At 40.2% G+C, this 15421-nt stretch overlaps 1 protein-coding gene across 1 annotated transcript in view; it reads right to left on the bottom strand.

Annotated features, from left to right (window-relative positions):
• abraxas2 (abraxas 2, BRISC complex subunit) overlaps positions 1-15421 on the bottom strand; it is a 45889-nt gene that overhangs the window by 21109 nt on the left and 9359 nt on the right. The window contains exon 3 of the mRNA XM_072557539.1: positions 3672-3708. Within this exon, the coding sequence (XP_072413640.1) occupies positions 3672-3708 (37 nt within the window). The remainder of the gene's footprint in view (positions 1-3671; positions 3709-15421) is intronic.

Raw genomic sequence — 15421 nt, 5'->3', positions numbered from 1 at the left:
TCTTCATCCTTTCTTGAACAAGGGGGTTACAAAAGTGATTTTCCAATCATCTGGTACTTTCCCTGACTCCAGTGATTTTTGAAAGATTACAACCGACGTTTCTTCTTTCTTCAGCTACCTCCCTCAGAACTCTAGGGTCGGGCCAGGAGATTTATCAGTTTTTAGACCTTTTCGTTTATCAAGTACTTTCTCCTTTATAACGGCCACGATACTCAACTCTGCCCCTTGACTCTCCTTAATCGTTGAGATATTACTCACGCCTTCCACTGTGAAGAGTGACACAAAGTATTTATTAAGTTCTTCAGCTAATTCCTTATCTCCCATCACTAGCCTTCCTGCTAGTTTGGAGTAGCCCAATTTCTATTTTTGCCTCTTGCTTGTTTCTTGTATTGAAAGAAACTTTTACTATCATTTCTAATATTACTGGCTAGCTTATGTTTGATCCTCTCCTTCCTTATTTCTCTCAATTATCCTCTCTATTTGTTTTTGTAGTCTTTCCAATCTTCTGATTTCCGGTGCTCTTGGCCATTTTATAGGCTCTCTCTTTCTATGATATATTTCCTGAGTTCCTTTGTCAGCCATGGTTGTCTAATCTTTCCCCTCCTCCCCCCACCACCCCAAGTCCATTTACATATTGAAGTTTCCCCATGGTCACTATGACCTTACCTTTCTGACATGCCCTATTTCCTGGTACATCTTGCACCCCTGGTCTGACCACTGCTGAGAGGTTTATACGTAACTCCCATTATGGTTTTTTTTTGCCTTTGTGGCTCCTCAATTCCACCAATCCAGACTCTACATCATTTGACCCCATGTCATTTAATGCCATAGATTTAATTTCGTCCTTAACTAACAAGGCAACCCTGCCCCCTCTGCCCACTTCCCTGTCACCTGAAGGATGAAAAGCTGAATAAGACAGCAACTCCAAAACTCTCCCTTAACAGAACTTCGAAGAATGACACTGCACAAAGATCAAGCCTTGGACACATTCAGAGTCAAGCACCTTTGGAATCCTGGCTAAATTCAAGTAATAGCCCAAGTTGAGTTGTGAGACATATTTTGCTGACTGGAAGGGTTTTGTTTTAGCTGCAACACACAAAGTTTAAAATCATTGTTACAGTACTTGATTGTGTGAGAGATTTTTAAAATAAGTAACCAAGTTCAAGGTGTGACAACTCTCAGTGGCCAATCACAGATTGATCAAGTAGAGCTTGAACTAATCAGAAGTCAGTCGCATCTCACTTAAGCCAATCAGAATGCAATTATATCATTGACCATGCAGTTGGCTATGGCTCAGAAGAAGCTAATAAACACCAACATTCACTAACCAAAGTGCTTGCACTTGGTTTGATAAAGCAATTAGTAACACCTGTAGTTGTGTCAAAAGCAGAAGGCCAGAGACTGTATTGACAACACACCCCAAGCTGTACCTGAAAACAGGAACCATGCTAAACCTACAAAGTTGCTTCCTTGCTTTAATAAATATTACTTCATAAGTGAAATAAAACTTCGAGTTTCCACAGCAAATTGTCAAAGATAGGCTTTTTTTTGCTTAAACATTCTGTAACTCACCTGCCCCACTCTTTTTGGCATCCCACCCTCTTTCACAGGACTCTTTCTCTTCTCTTTCTTCCCCCCCACACCAAACCCCTAAGTATGGGGGCAGTGCAATTTTCCAAATGCAGTTATAATAGAAAAAAATTAGGGCAACACTGTCCGAGACAGACAATGACCTCACATGGAAGAGACAGCCTGGCACCCGTGGCTCAAAACCCTTCTTCAAATAAAAACCCAAGACAAAATACACCTCTTAAAGCCATAATATTGTCACATGAGCTAAGTGGCACACCTTTCTAACTTGGCAGCAAAATAGGACATGACTTTTTTTTATGATCTGCAGAAACAGCTTTATTGTTTCATTATCTGACCTCCTTCACTGAAATGCTCTCCTGTAACCAAAGTAATTTCCTTTGGCGTGTATTGTACTGAACCTTTTGGAATATGACGGTAAATGTAATGTTCCAAGATAAAATGGATATAAAAACAAAAACAACAAGACACCGCCAATGAAGAATCAAGAATTTTTTGAAGCCAAGACATAACACAGTAGAGGACATCTTTTAATGTAAAAAAAGAACAGGCCATAAATATACTGATGAGTGGAGGAGGAGAAGAATAGCAGCAGAATTGACGACACAGATGATGAAAGTAGGAAAAGGGATCGGTAAGGATGACACTGGTATTTTTAAATTACTTCTGATCTATATGTTTCAATACTACAGTAAAGTATCCATAATAGTTTTCTTTTCCTACCACATTTGCTATTTTGTTGTTAGTCCCACAATTCTTTATCAACTACCATTCACCTGTTAATGTATAGCTTTTTTTACCCCTTAACCACTCACGAGTGTCAGTGAACCATTGACTATCCTTCCAACGTCAACGCATGGAGAAGCTGTAACATCAACAAACTGATCAGCTCCGACCAGAGGCTCAGCATACCAGTCCAGTTAAATTGCACATTCTGAATGCTAGCTCTACCACTACATACCAATACGCAATTGAAGTGCTACTCAGTAACAAAACACTCCATAACTTTTGTTATTACCCACATTCTATTTCCATAGTTTAAATGTAACTAACACCACTGACTCTGAACCATCCCCCTCACCCCGACAAATATGCTTCTGTCAATGCCAGATATTTTCAAATCAACTTGTTGAGAGAGGTTAACAACACACCCCTGAAGCTGGTGAGACTTGAACTTGGGCACCCTGGCTCAGAGGTAGGGACACCACTGCTGGACAAGATACCCTGAAGTGCTTCATATCCAATTAAATACTTCAGAACTGCAGCCTCTATTTGGAAAATTATCAATAAGCACACAGTCAGATCCAGCAAACAGAAATAAGATAAATTAATAAGTGATCTGCTTGGCTTTGGGGCAGTTATCTTGTGGTTAAGGGATAAAAATTTACCAGGACACTGAACTCTTCTGCTCTACTTCAAATAGTTCCAGGAGATCTTTCGTAAGTAGCTGAAAAGACAGATGTAACATCCCATCCAAAAGATGGCAGCTGCAACAGTGCATCAATCCTTAGTTATACACTGACATATCGTTCTCGAGTATGTGCTCAAGTCGTTTAGTGGGGATTGAACCAACATGCTCATTCATGGGTGGAGGTCCTAGCACAGTCAGTGCATGCAGTTAGCTACACTTCCAATCCCTGCTGGTGTGCATGTGGAGTGATGCTATAATGCTTTGGCCTACTATCTCAAACTCCAGTAATTGATATATACTGTCATCCTTTTAACAAGAAACATTGAAAAAGCACCAATGAAACTGGTTCCAGCAAGAAGAAAGGGTCATCAATAGAGAAAGGAGAAATAAAAAAATGTTTTTATCTTGGCACATAAAAAAACTTACCCTTGTGTCCTTTATTCCAGAGTAGTCTCTTTTTAAAAGTCATTCAAGGGATGTGGGCATCATTGGCTTGGCCAGCATTTAATGGCCATCACTAATTACCAAACTCTAAGTTTGTCATCAAGCTGAAAAACGATCAGGGATTTGACTATTCGAATGCCAAGCAACTCTGGCATTTAAAACTAAAACTATTCACAGGTTATCAAAGTAGTTGAAATAAGTAATCAAGCAGATTAAAATTACTTACCTAAAGAGTTGGTAACCAGGCTCATGGTTGTGGATTTCTGGAACGAAATAGAAAGAAATATTTGAAAACTAAATCCTAGGATGAATAACTAAAAATTTTAAAATATCTGCACACAAACTTACAATCTCTGGGGTTATAAACCGAATAATTACTATACTTCAGACAGACATAAAAGAACTATACACGTGCATTTTTTAACATTCCAATGCCTTTATAAAATCCAGTGTTACATACAACTGTTAAGCACATGGTATAATTGGAAAATTGTCATTTTCTAGGGTTTGGAATGTTTGTTCACAAAATTAACTGGTTTGGCTTGGGCGATTTTCTTTTTAAAAAGTGAGTCTGCAGACATTCAAGAGTCATTTCAGGAAAGCTTACTGTGAAAATGTTATTCGCCCTAACATTTTTAAGACTGCAGGAACAAAGGGCTGCAGATACTGGAATCTGAACTGAAAACAAAAAAATAATGATGGGAGAGTACAGCAGCTCAGGCATTATCCATGGGCAGGAAGCAAACTTACATTGAGCCTAGGTGATTCTTCAAACATTAGCTTGCTTTCATTTCCATGGATGCTACCTGATCTGCTGTTATCTCCAGCATTTCTTATTTTTAAGACTGTATAGTTCAACTAATTCATGAACTTCCCATTCACATTTCAGAACAGTTCCCATACTAGTTTGAAGAACACAAGAGTTAATACTTATTTTATAGTTACTTCCAAATTTATTTTGAACAATCAAAGCACATTCCACATGAAACCACACTACATCAGCTACTGCCCTGCTTGCGATAAATGAGCTGCACATTGCCATTAAAAGAAAACTCGACCGGGAATTAGTTTTTAAAAAACCCAACTTATGGCTAGTTTTACATTATTCCAGATTTAACAAACACCACATTGAGATAATTATTTGGTTCTATTCAGACAAAAAGTTGTTTTAAGGATTCTTCAAGACAAATTACAAAAGTTCGCTCATGTAGTAAAAATAGTTACAGCCCTTTTTGAAGATTCCCCGTTCTACTTTCCCATCTTTTTAAATTTGTCCCATCCTCTCCTTTAGTACACTTCTATTAGATTCCTGAGAAAAATAAAACCATATGATAACAGACTAGAAAGCTGTTTGAATAACCTCTCCTGCCAAATCCCCTGCAAATATAAGCAGGGTGGCACAGTGGTTAGCACTGCTGACTCACAGCATCAGGGACCCGGGTTCGATTCCAGCCTTGGACAACTGTCTGTGTGGAGTTTGCACATCTCCCCTGTGCCTGCATGGGTTTCCTCCCACAACCCAAAGATGTGCAGGTTAGGTGAACTGGCCGTGCTAAATTGCCCATAGTGTTCAGGGATGTGTATGTTAGGTGCATGAGTCAGGGGTAAATGTAATAGGGCAAAGGGTCTGCGTGGGATAGTCTTCAGAGGGTCGGTATGGACTTGTTGGGTCGATGGGCCTGTTTCCACACCGTAGGGACTCTATCAAAGATGAACGCTAGTGAACTCAGTTATCAACACAACTTCAGGGGATTTCCTTGAAAAAGCCCAAAGCTACATAATTGTATTTCATAGTACAGCAGAACTTAAACTCTATTGTTAAACATTACACAAGGTTACATAGGTTACGTACAGAAACAAATCATTTAGTTGTTCATCTTCTATTCAGCCATCTGCATCCTTCTCCCTCAAATGCCTGTCTAGATTCCGCTTCACAGTATCTATGCTATGTGAAATGTGAATTCTACATTCTCACCATTCTTTGGTGAAAGTGGTTTCCTCTGAATTTCCTCTTTGATTACCTCTTAAAAGGTCAACAAGGCCACATATGTGTGGAATCGCAGGAGATGAATGAGACACTAAACAAATATTTTGCGTCAGTATTGACTGTGGAGAACTTGGAGAAATAGTCATATCTTGAACAGTTTCCAGATTAAAGAGGTGGTGCTGCTTAATATCTTAAAACGCATAAAAGGGAGGATAAATCCCAGGGACGTGATCAGGTGTAGCCCAGAACTTTGTGATGCTGTGCCCCTTGCTGAGATATTTGTATCATCGACAGTCATGGATGAGATGCCTAAAGACTGGAGGTTGGCTAATGAGGTAAACAAAGGAGGTATAGACTGGTAAGCCTGACATCAGTGGTGGGCAAGTTGTTAGAGGGTACTCTGAGGGGACAGGATTTACATGTATTTGGAAAGGCAAGGACTGATTAGGGATAGTCAACATGGCTCTGTGCCTGGGAAATGACATCTCACGAACTTGATTGAGTATTTGAAGTGACAAAAACTACTAATGAAGGCACAACATATGGATGTTGTCCAAATGGACTTCAGCAAAATGGTTGATAAGGCTCCGCATAGTAGATTGGTTAGCAAGCTGAAATCACATGGAATCCAGGGAGAGCTAGCTATTTGGACACAAAACTGACTTGAAAGTAGGAGACAGAGGCAAGTGGTAAAGGGTATTTTTTTCTACTGGAGGCCTGTAACCAGTGGTGTGCTGCAATGATCAGTGAGGAGTCCACTGCTAGTCATTTATATAAACAATTTGGACACGTAGTGGTCAGGTCCAGGGAGTGTTGCCAAGAAAGCAACCTTGGGGTGCAGGTTCAGAGTTCCTTGAAACTGGAATCACAGATAGACAGGGTAGTGAAGGCAATGTTTGACACACTTGCCTTTATAGGTCAGAATATGGACTATTCTGGGAGGTCACATGGAGGCTGCAAAGGACATTGGTTAGGCCAATTTTGGAATACTGCTTTCAATTCTGGTCTCCCTACTACATGAAACATATTGTTAAACTTGAAAGGATTCAGAAAAGATTTACAAGGATGTTGTCCAGGTTGGCGGGTTTGAGCTTTAGGGAGATATTGAATAGGCTGGGGCTATTTTCTCTAGAGTGTTGGAGGCTGAGGAGTGATGTTAAAGGTTTATAAAATCATGAGGGGCACGGACAGGTGAATAGCCATGGTAGAAGAGTCCAAACCAAAAGACAGCATAGCTTTAAAAAGTGAGAGAAGGGAAAGATTTAAAACAGACCCAACGGGCAACTTTTTCATGCAGAGGGTGGTGTGTACATTGAATAAGCTATGAACCTGTATCCCCATAGGAGAGGGAGGAAGCTGGTACAAATGCAACATTTAGTAGACATATGAATGGGTACATGAATAGGAAGGGGTTAGAGGGGTATGGGCCAAATGCTGGCAAAGGAGACTAGACTAAGTTGTGATACCTAGTCAGGAAGGAGCTGGACCAAAGGGTCTGTTTCCATGCTGTACAGCTCTATGACTCTAAGAAATACTGATTACTTAATGGCCTCCATCAATCGATCAAAGCCTGTCAATCCTTCCAACTCAAAATGAGATTTGAGTAGATGGATGTTCAATGACTGGAGTGGAGTTAGTAGGCTAATCAAACTTTTTCCAAGTTGCAAATCTCCATGGCTCTAATATCTAAACCTACACATTTCAGGCATCACTTGTACATTTTCCCTGCACCCTCTCCAGTGACCCTACAAACTTTTATATGGTGACCAGAATGGCATGAAGTATGCTGAACTATGGTCCAACTCAAGATTAAATACAGGTTCTTCTTACTATTATCCATCGAGAAACAAAGTTCAACAATTTGCTTTTTTTAAAAAAAGGCCTTGGTAAATACGTGATGCAACTTGAAATGATTGATGAATTCCTGCCGTAAGTTTCCTTTGTTTCTCTATCTGACCCAGATTTGCACTTCCTAAATGTTAAGTGAGCTCCCTATTCTTCTGACAAAGTGTGATGGTGTATCACAGGTCACACAGGAACACAGTTGCTTTGCTGCCCACGAATATTTTAATGTTACCATTTTGCACAATTCTATGGGCCATCTAGCCAGTGAGTTAGCATCACCTCTGCTCTTATAGTTTACATTACAATCAGATTACTGCCTCCAAACTCTCCTAATCAATTATTCTCTATTTTAGACAAATCTTGTGAGGATCTCACCCTATTGTGCAAACATAGTTGTTTCCACATTTAATGAAACAATCCCTTCACAACACCCATGAGAAATTTCTGCAATTTCAACACTCCCTTGGGTTTAAGTACTTATTGTGCAGCATAAATTATATTGCTAATGAACAAAGAAAATCTATAGTAGCAGTACCGTTAAAACAAAAGGATGAAAATATACAATTATTTTATCACCAACGTATGTTTACAAATATCAAGATGGTATGGAATGTTCACAAATTAGAACTGGAGCATAGTACTAAATAATATGAAGTTATATAAAGACTGACAAGAAAAAAATGCTTTGTAAATTAACCACTAATACTTTATAATACCTTTTATCACAACATAAAGTTCTTTGTTGATCAAAGTACAGCCTGCCACACACAAAACAACTTATATACAACACCTCATTAGGACAGGTTGTGTCTTTGCTGTTGCGTGCAGTAACTCAAAAAAAAACACTACAAGGTCAGAAAATATCAGCTTTAGAGTCCGTCATTCAGCCCTTCGAGACCGTAGCTGATCATCTACTTTAATACCATATCCCTATGTTATACCCACAAACTCATGATATCATCAGTAATTAGAAATCGGTCAATCTTTTTCTTGAACCTAATGATTGAGCTCCAACAGCCCTCTGGGGGCAAACCTTTAAAAAATTAAACACCCACTCAATGAAGAAGTTTTGCGACATCTCAGCGTCAAATGATTTGACTTTTAGACTAAGACTGTTCTTTAAAAAATTTGTCAATGGATCACTGGATAGGCCAGCATTTATTGCCCATTTCGGTTTTAGATCTGTCAGCCAGAGGCATTCTTTCTATGACTAATTTACCTATTCATGTAAGAATTTTGTAAGACGAGCAATGTACAGTAATGAGATTTTCTTTCATTCTAAATTACAGAGAACGTAGACCCAATCTCCACAATCTCTCCTCACAGAACAATCGCACTATCCCAGGAATTACAGAGGAACCTCGATTATCCAAACAAGATGGGCGGGCACCATTTCATTCAGATAATTGATTACTCAGTTAATTGATTTTCTTTGGGCTCGGAGTTTTCTGGTGGTTTGTTCCGTCCGCACACCACCCTCTGCATGGGGGGGTTCCCCTTGGGTCCATTTATCTCTTTTCTCCTTGCGCCCTAAACCTATGCTTGCTAGGTTGAGTACTTACTTGAGTATTTACCCTATCCATGACCCTCATGATTTTATAAACCTTTATAAAGGTCACCCCTCAACCTCTGATGCTCCAGGGAAAATAGCCCCTGACTATTCAGCCTCTCCCTCTGGCTCAAAACATCCAACCATGGCAACATCGTTATAAATCTTTTCTGAGCTCTTTCAAGTTTCACAATATCATTTTGATAGGAAGGAGACTAGAATTGCACACAATATTCCCACAGTGGTCTAACCAATGTCTTGTACAGCTGCAACATGACCGCTCAACACCAAGACTCAATGCACTGACCATTAAAAGGTTGTTACAGTAAAAAATCATATCATTTAAAGAAAAATTGGACTTTTGTAAGACTTTTAAGGTGGAGTGAAGGAGGGAACAGAAATACTTGTAAGTGAAAGGAATTTTAATTGGGCCTATACAATGGTATATCCCTTATCAGCTAGAGAATGCATTTTCAAAATACTTTTAGTGACACACGCTCATTGTGTGATATGAGCCATTATCAGTCAATGAAATGCCTTGGAATTCAAAATGCACTACTACTTCAAAATCCAGAACAGTTATCTGCTGAAACACGACCACTGTCACTTATTAGTCTGAAGGAACAGCCTTTCTAGTTTATTAATTACTGTAAACTTACTGGTGCAACTTCAAACTGAAGTCCAAAAGACCTTGGAATACGTACAGTAGATTTCTTTTTTCAGTTGTTCATGCTGGATGCTTTGCTCCACTCAAGATCTGCAAAACTTTAAATGGTGACATCCAATCCTGCTTTTAAGCAGAGCAGCTGATTGGCTGTACATACTGCTGTTTTTCCCAAGCATACTAAAAACATATATCTATACATTTTAGTAAAGTTGGAGAATTGAAGATTGACTTCGAAATTGTTCACTGATTACAGTATGTATGAAAGCAGAATTACCATCATTTGTGGCGAGTTCTCAAGCTGTATAGTAAATAGCTTCAAAAGCTAATGAGATCAGAAAACATTGAATAATGACCAATAAAGGTTTTACAGGATTTATCCCATATGTCGGGCGCACTTAACTTAGAACAAGCTTAGCTACTTAAAACTTTTTGTTTGATAGTAGTCTTGCCTCAAAGACTAGGATAATAATTGTCATATTTGTAGGTGTTGATTCATGTAAAGGAATCTCTAATAGGTAAATCCAGCATTTTATTAGTGTTCTCGTTAGGAAACAGCCAGTTTACCACATTAGGTCTGGGGTGGTATATTCTGCTGTAATCCATTGTCTAATCCCAACTCCTTGTTCCTGACAATCTCCTCTCTTAACTATCTAATTCTGATCTAAAAGAATTAACAAATTCTGCTTTAACTACATTTTAAAGCAAACCTGTTCAAGAGGGACATGTTGCACCCGAACTGGAGGGGGAACCAATACCTTGGCCAGGTTTGCTAGTGCTGCAAGGGGGGAGGGTTTAAATTAGATTAGCAGGGTAGTGGGATCCTCAACAGCTTGGAGGCAAGCATGAACTTGGAAGGAGCTACTGTAATCAGAAACAGTAAGTTGAAGAGAGAGAGATCAGGGTGGAGCATGACATGGAGCGAGGAACGCCTGTTGGATTAAATTGCACCTATTTCAATGCACCAGGGCTGACAGGTAAGGTTGATGAACTCAGGGCATAGATAGGCATGTGGGATTGGGCTATTATAGCCATTACTGAAACATGGCTGAGGGAGGGACAGGACTAGCAGTTAAATGTGCCTGGGAGCAGGTGTTTTAGGTGGGATAGAGGTGGTGGATAGAGGAGAGGGGGGCATTACATTTTTGATTAAGGTGAGTAATACAACAGTAATCAGATGCAATAGCCAAAGGATCATCCAGTGAGGCTTTGTGGGTGAAGCTAAGAAATAAGGGGGTGGTAATATTATTCGGGTTGTGCTGTAGGCCCCCATATAGTCAATGGAATTAGAACAAATATGCCGGGAGATTGGAGAGACTTGCAGTAGCAATAAAGATTGTCACAGTAGGGGATTTTAATTTTCCTACCATAGACTGAGAGTGCCATAGCATTAAGGGCTTGGATGGGGTCGAATTTGTTAAGTGCATTCAGGAAAATTTTGTCAGTAGTATATAGAGGCCCCTCCTCAGGAAGGGGCAAAACCCAACCTACTCTTGGGAAGCAGGGCAGGACAGGTGACCGAGGTAACGGTGAGGGAGCACTTTGGGACCAGTGACCATAGTTCTGTTAATTTTAAAACAGCTATGGAGAAGGACAAAAGTGGTCCACAGATTCACATTCTAAATTGGAGTAAAGTGAGTTTGGATGGAATTAGACAGGTTCTTGCAGGGGTTGATTGGAGTAGTTTGTTTGCAGGTAAAGGGATCTCCACCAAGTGAGAGGTCTTTAAAAGTGAGATAGCTAGAATTCAGGGTCTATATGTTCCTGTGAGGGTGAAAGGCAAGGTAGGCAGGAATACAATACCATGGATGACAAGGTATTGAGGCTTTGACCATAATAAAAAAGGTGGTATGGCTCAGGTACAGGCAGCTGGGATCAAGGGAAGCTCTAGCAGAGTATAGGGGATCGAGGAGTTTACTGAAGAAAATCAGGAAGGTGAAAGGGGGGGGGGGGGGGGAAATGAGATAGCCTTGGTTAAGAAGATTAGGGTTAATCCAAAGAGGTCATTTAAATATCGTAAAGGAAAAAGAATAACTAGAGAGACAATAGGACCCCTCCAGAACCAAAAAGTGGACATGTATATTTGGACAGCATGGTGGCACAGCGGTTAGCACTGCTGCCTCACAGCGCTAGAGACCTGGGTTCAATTCCCGCCTCAGGCAACTGTCTGTGTGGAGTTTGCACATTCTCCCCGTGTCTGCGTAGGTTTCCTCCAGGTGCTCAGTTTTCCTCCCACTGTCCAAAGATGAGCAGGTTAGGTGAATTGGCCATGCTAAATTGCCCATAGTGTGAGGTGAAGGGGTCTGGGTGGGTTGCTCTTCAGAGGGTCAGTGTGGACTTGTTGGGCCAAAGGGTCTGTTTCCACACTAAGTAGTCTAATCTAATCTAAAAAACAGTCTGCTCCCAGTTCAGGAGACTAGGCAGTAGCATACAGTGTGTGAAACCCGCTCCATGCCTGCCCCCAACCTTGCACCTACATCCACCGTCCAACCCTCGTCCAACTTGTGCCCTCACCCCACTAGACTGTACACCAACAGTAAGACTGTGTGTGTGTGTGTGTGTGTGTGTGTGTGTGTGTGTGGTGTGTATTTCCAAATAGCACATGTGTGCACATGCACATACACAACTTTTTAACAGGTTCCACCTCTGCCCTGTATAGGACAATGTTGGAGAGATTATCTGGGGAAGGGGGGGGGGTTTAGGGTACACTCGTGTAGAACAAAGTGGCAAAGTGGGGGGGAAGTGAGAGAGGGTGGGAGGTCAGTCATATGGATTCAGTGTCTGGGCTGTCCAGGACTATTCTTGGCAGCATTTCAGTGAGCTGAGTTAGTTTTTAATCAATGTACCTGTAAACAAAAGATGCAAAGGACCAGAACTACATATTCCAGGTGCAGTCTCACCAGTGAACAATAAGGAGAGGAATAGGACACTGGCATCCTCAAGCACACCTCACTATTCTAAAAGATCATGTCACAACACAGGTAAACCCCCCTGCTTAATTTACACCAGTAACACAGAAAAGATTTATCCTGTGCAGTAAATTATGAAAATTCCAGAGGCCAAGAACTATCCCAAATACTATTTCTTAAAAGTATAACTTTTACTTTAAATAAAGTTGTTAAGAGAGAATAATTAACTAACAACTGCTTACAACTCCTTTGTCTAACCGGTCTATGATATTAATCCGATAAAACTTCCGACTAAGATTTACCAAAAATTCAAATTTCAAAACCAGCCAGCTGGCAAATCTTCTCTTTATATCTTCCTATCTTTTCTTCTTAGGGTTTCTGTTTCACAGGTCACTGAGCGATAAAGGTACCTTTAAGAGAGAGAGTTATTCTCCAGACAGTCTGCATATGTTGGTGGCTTGGCGGTTCTCCTCCAACTGTTCAATTTTTCCTTGTCTGATACCCCAAACCATTGATTGTTTCATCGGTTTTTAAGCTTGTCAATACACTGAATTCAAACTAGATTGGGAGGTTGGTATTTTGGGGTATAATTTAAACTGATTGGCCAAATTCGAATTTGGCCAGTCATCTACAGGCAACCTAGCTGTTCGACCAAATGTTACATTGTATCTTGTTCAGAACACTTGGTGATGTCAGATAGTTCTGCAAGCTTTTAACTCTTAAAAAGGTACAGTACACTTCTACACCTTCATAACAGTAATCACTGATCTATCTCCAGCCTCAACTTGTTTGTTTCAGCTCCTTGATGCACTCAGGTTTTTGAATAATCAGAGTGATCTCTTCTTTAAATACTTTGTGACCTAGCCTTCACAACATTTTATGATACAGAATTCCAGATATTCACTACTTTCTAAAGAACACATTTCTTCGTATCTCAATTTTAAATGAATGCCCCCTAGGTTGAGAACCCCATTAGTTAAAATGTCTTCTTAACACATCTTACACATTGTGCTCAAGTCTGAATTATTAATGCTATGCACTGTAAGCGCCAGGGTAGAAGGTAATCCTGCAATTTCAGGCACTTTCCAGATATTAGCTGTGCCTTTGGGCCAGAGGTCAAAGGCAGCAAAGTGTTTATTCACAGATAATAACTACCTTGATGAACTGAGAAAGAAGTCCATTTAAGCTATTCATGTGCACCAAGTGGCCAGCATCAAAGCAAGATATCAGTGCAGAGGTGAAAGAAAACAGGAAACTCAAAAGTTAAGTAAAAGCAAGGAAATGAAAGAGAAATGAAAGTAACCGGTGAAATATCCTTCATAAATCTTTCTAAAGCACTTTAAACCCAGCTTTTTATTATTAATGTTGTTTAAACCAAATTTGTAGCTTCAGATTCCATAATTGAAACGACTGCATGAAACTGCCAAAGTTGATTATGCTTTAAGCAAACAGCAAGTTTTAACTTAAGCTATTTAAGTACAAATTAAAAATGAGCATTGTCCAACAGATTACATTATCCTATGTCTTATAGGAGTATTTAGGAACCAAGTTATTTCTGTTCAGCTAATTCACTACTGGCAGCTAATGCTGTATAATCTTACAGGCTTTAAAGAGTATTAAAATGCTAGCTCTTTGCTAGTTGGTTTAGAAAACCACTTGACCTAATTCTATAAAAAGAATACTCTTCATGCCACTGAATTAAACTAAAAATTTTACATTCTCAATTCTTGTCAACTTTAGAGTTTTCTAACTACGCCAGAGTATTTTACAATATTAGGAACGCTATTAACTGTACGGAGTTCATTCAAGAATTCACAATTGCAAATTCAGATTAAGCATCTAAACCAGATTACTTCAGACAATGGAAGCAAGTCTAATAGATTCAAATGAACACCACAGAATCTCAAGAGACTGCCATCTGATCCATCATGTCTGTATGAGCTTGCTAAATGAACATTACGACTGAGCCATTCTCCCACATTTTCCCTGTTCCCTGAAACATTATTTGAATATAAATAATTGCCTTAATACCAGAGTGCTTCAGTTGATCAGATCTAAGCTCAGAGGCCCTGCCATATTCAGTCATCAATGGTGATGGACAATTCATAAAGTCATTGGAGAAGGCGGCTCCACAAATATTCCCACCCTGAATTATGGATGAGCCCACATCAATGCAAAAGATGAGGCTAAAGCATTTGCAACAATCTTCAGCTAGAAGTGCCAAATGAATGATCCATCTTTGCCTCTACCAGTAGTCCCCAGAATTACAGATGCAATCTTCAGCCAATTTGATTCACTCTACCTGATATCATGAAATATTTAGAGTCTTGATACTATGGGCCACAACAACATTCTGGCACAAGTACTGAAGAGTCACTCTCCAGAATTGCTGTTCCCTTAGCCAAGCTCTTCCAGTACATTTAAAACATTGACAGAGTCATAGATGTACAGCATGGAAACAGACCCTTCCATCCAACTCATCCATGCCGACCAGATACCCCAACCCAATCTAGTCCGACCTACCAGCACCCGCCCATATCCCTCCAAACCCTTCCTATTCATATCACCATCCAAATGCTTCTTAAAATGTTGCAATTGTACTAGCCTCCACCATTTCCTCTGGCAGCTCATTCCATACATGCACCACCCTCTGTGTGAAAACGTTGCCCCTTAGGTCTCGTTTATATCTTTTCCCCTCTCACCCTAAACCTATGCCCTCTAGTTCTTTCCCAACCCCAGGGAAAAGACTTTGTCTATTTATCCTATCCATGCCCCTCATAATTTTGTAAACCTCTATAAGGTCACCCCTCAGCCTCCGACGCTCCAGGGAAAACAGCCCCAGCCTGTTCAGCCTCTCCCTGTAGCTCAAATCCTCCAACTCCAGCAACATCCTTGTAAATCTTTTCTGAACCCTTTCAAGTTTCACGGTGGCATGGTGGCACAGTGGTTAGCACTGCTGCCTCACAGCGCCAGCGACCCGGCTCAATTCCCACCTCAGGCGACTGACTGTGTGGAGTTTGCA

The sequence above is a fragment of the Chiloscyllium punctatum genome, chromosome 38 (assembly GCF_047496795.1).
Source record: "Chiloscyllium punctatum isolate Juve2018m chromosome 38, sChiPun1.3, whole genome shotgun sequence".
In the NCBI taxonomy this organism is placed as follows: Eukaryota; Metazoa; Chordata; class Chondrichthyes; order Orectolobiformes; family Hemiscylliidae; genus Chiloscyllium; species Chiloscyllium punctatum.
The sequence above is the reverse complement of the archived record's forward strand: the minus strand, read 5'-3'. Positions and strand labels throughout refer to the sequence as shown.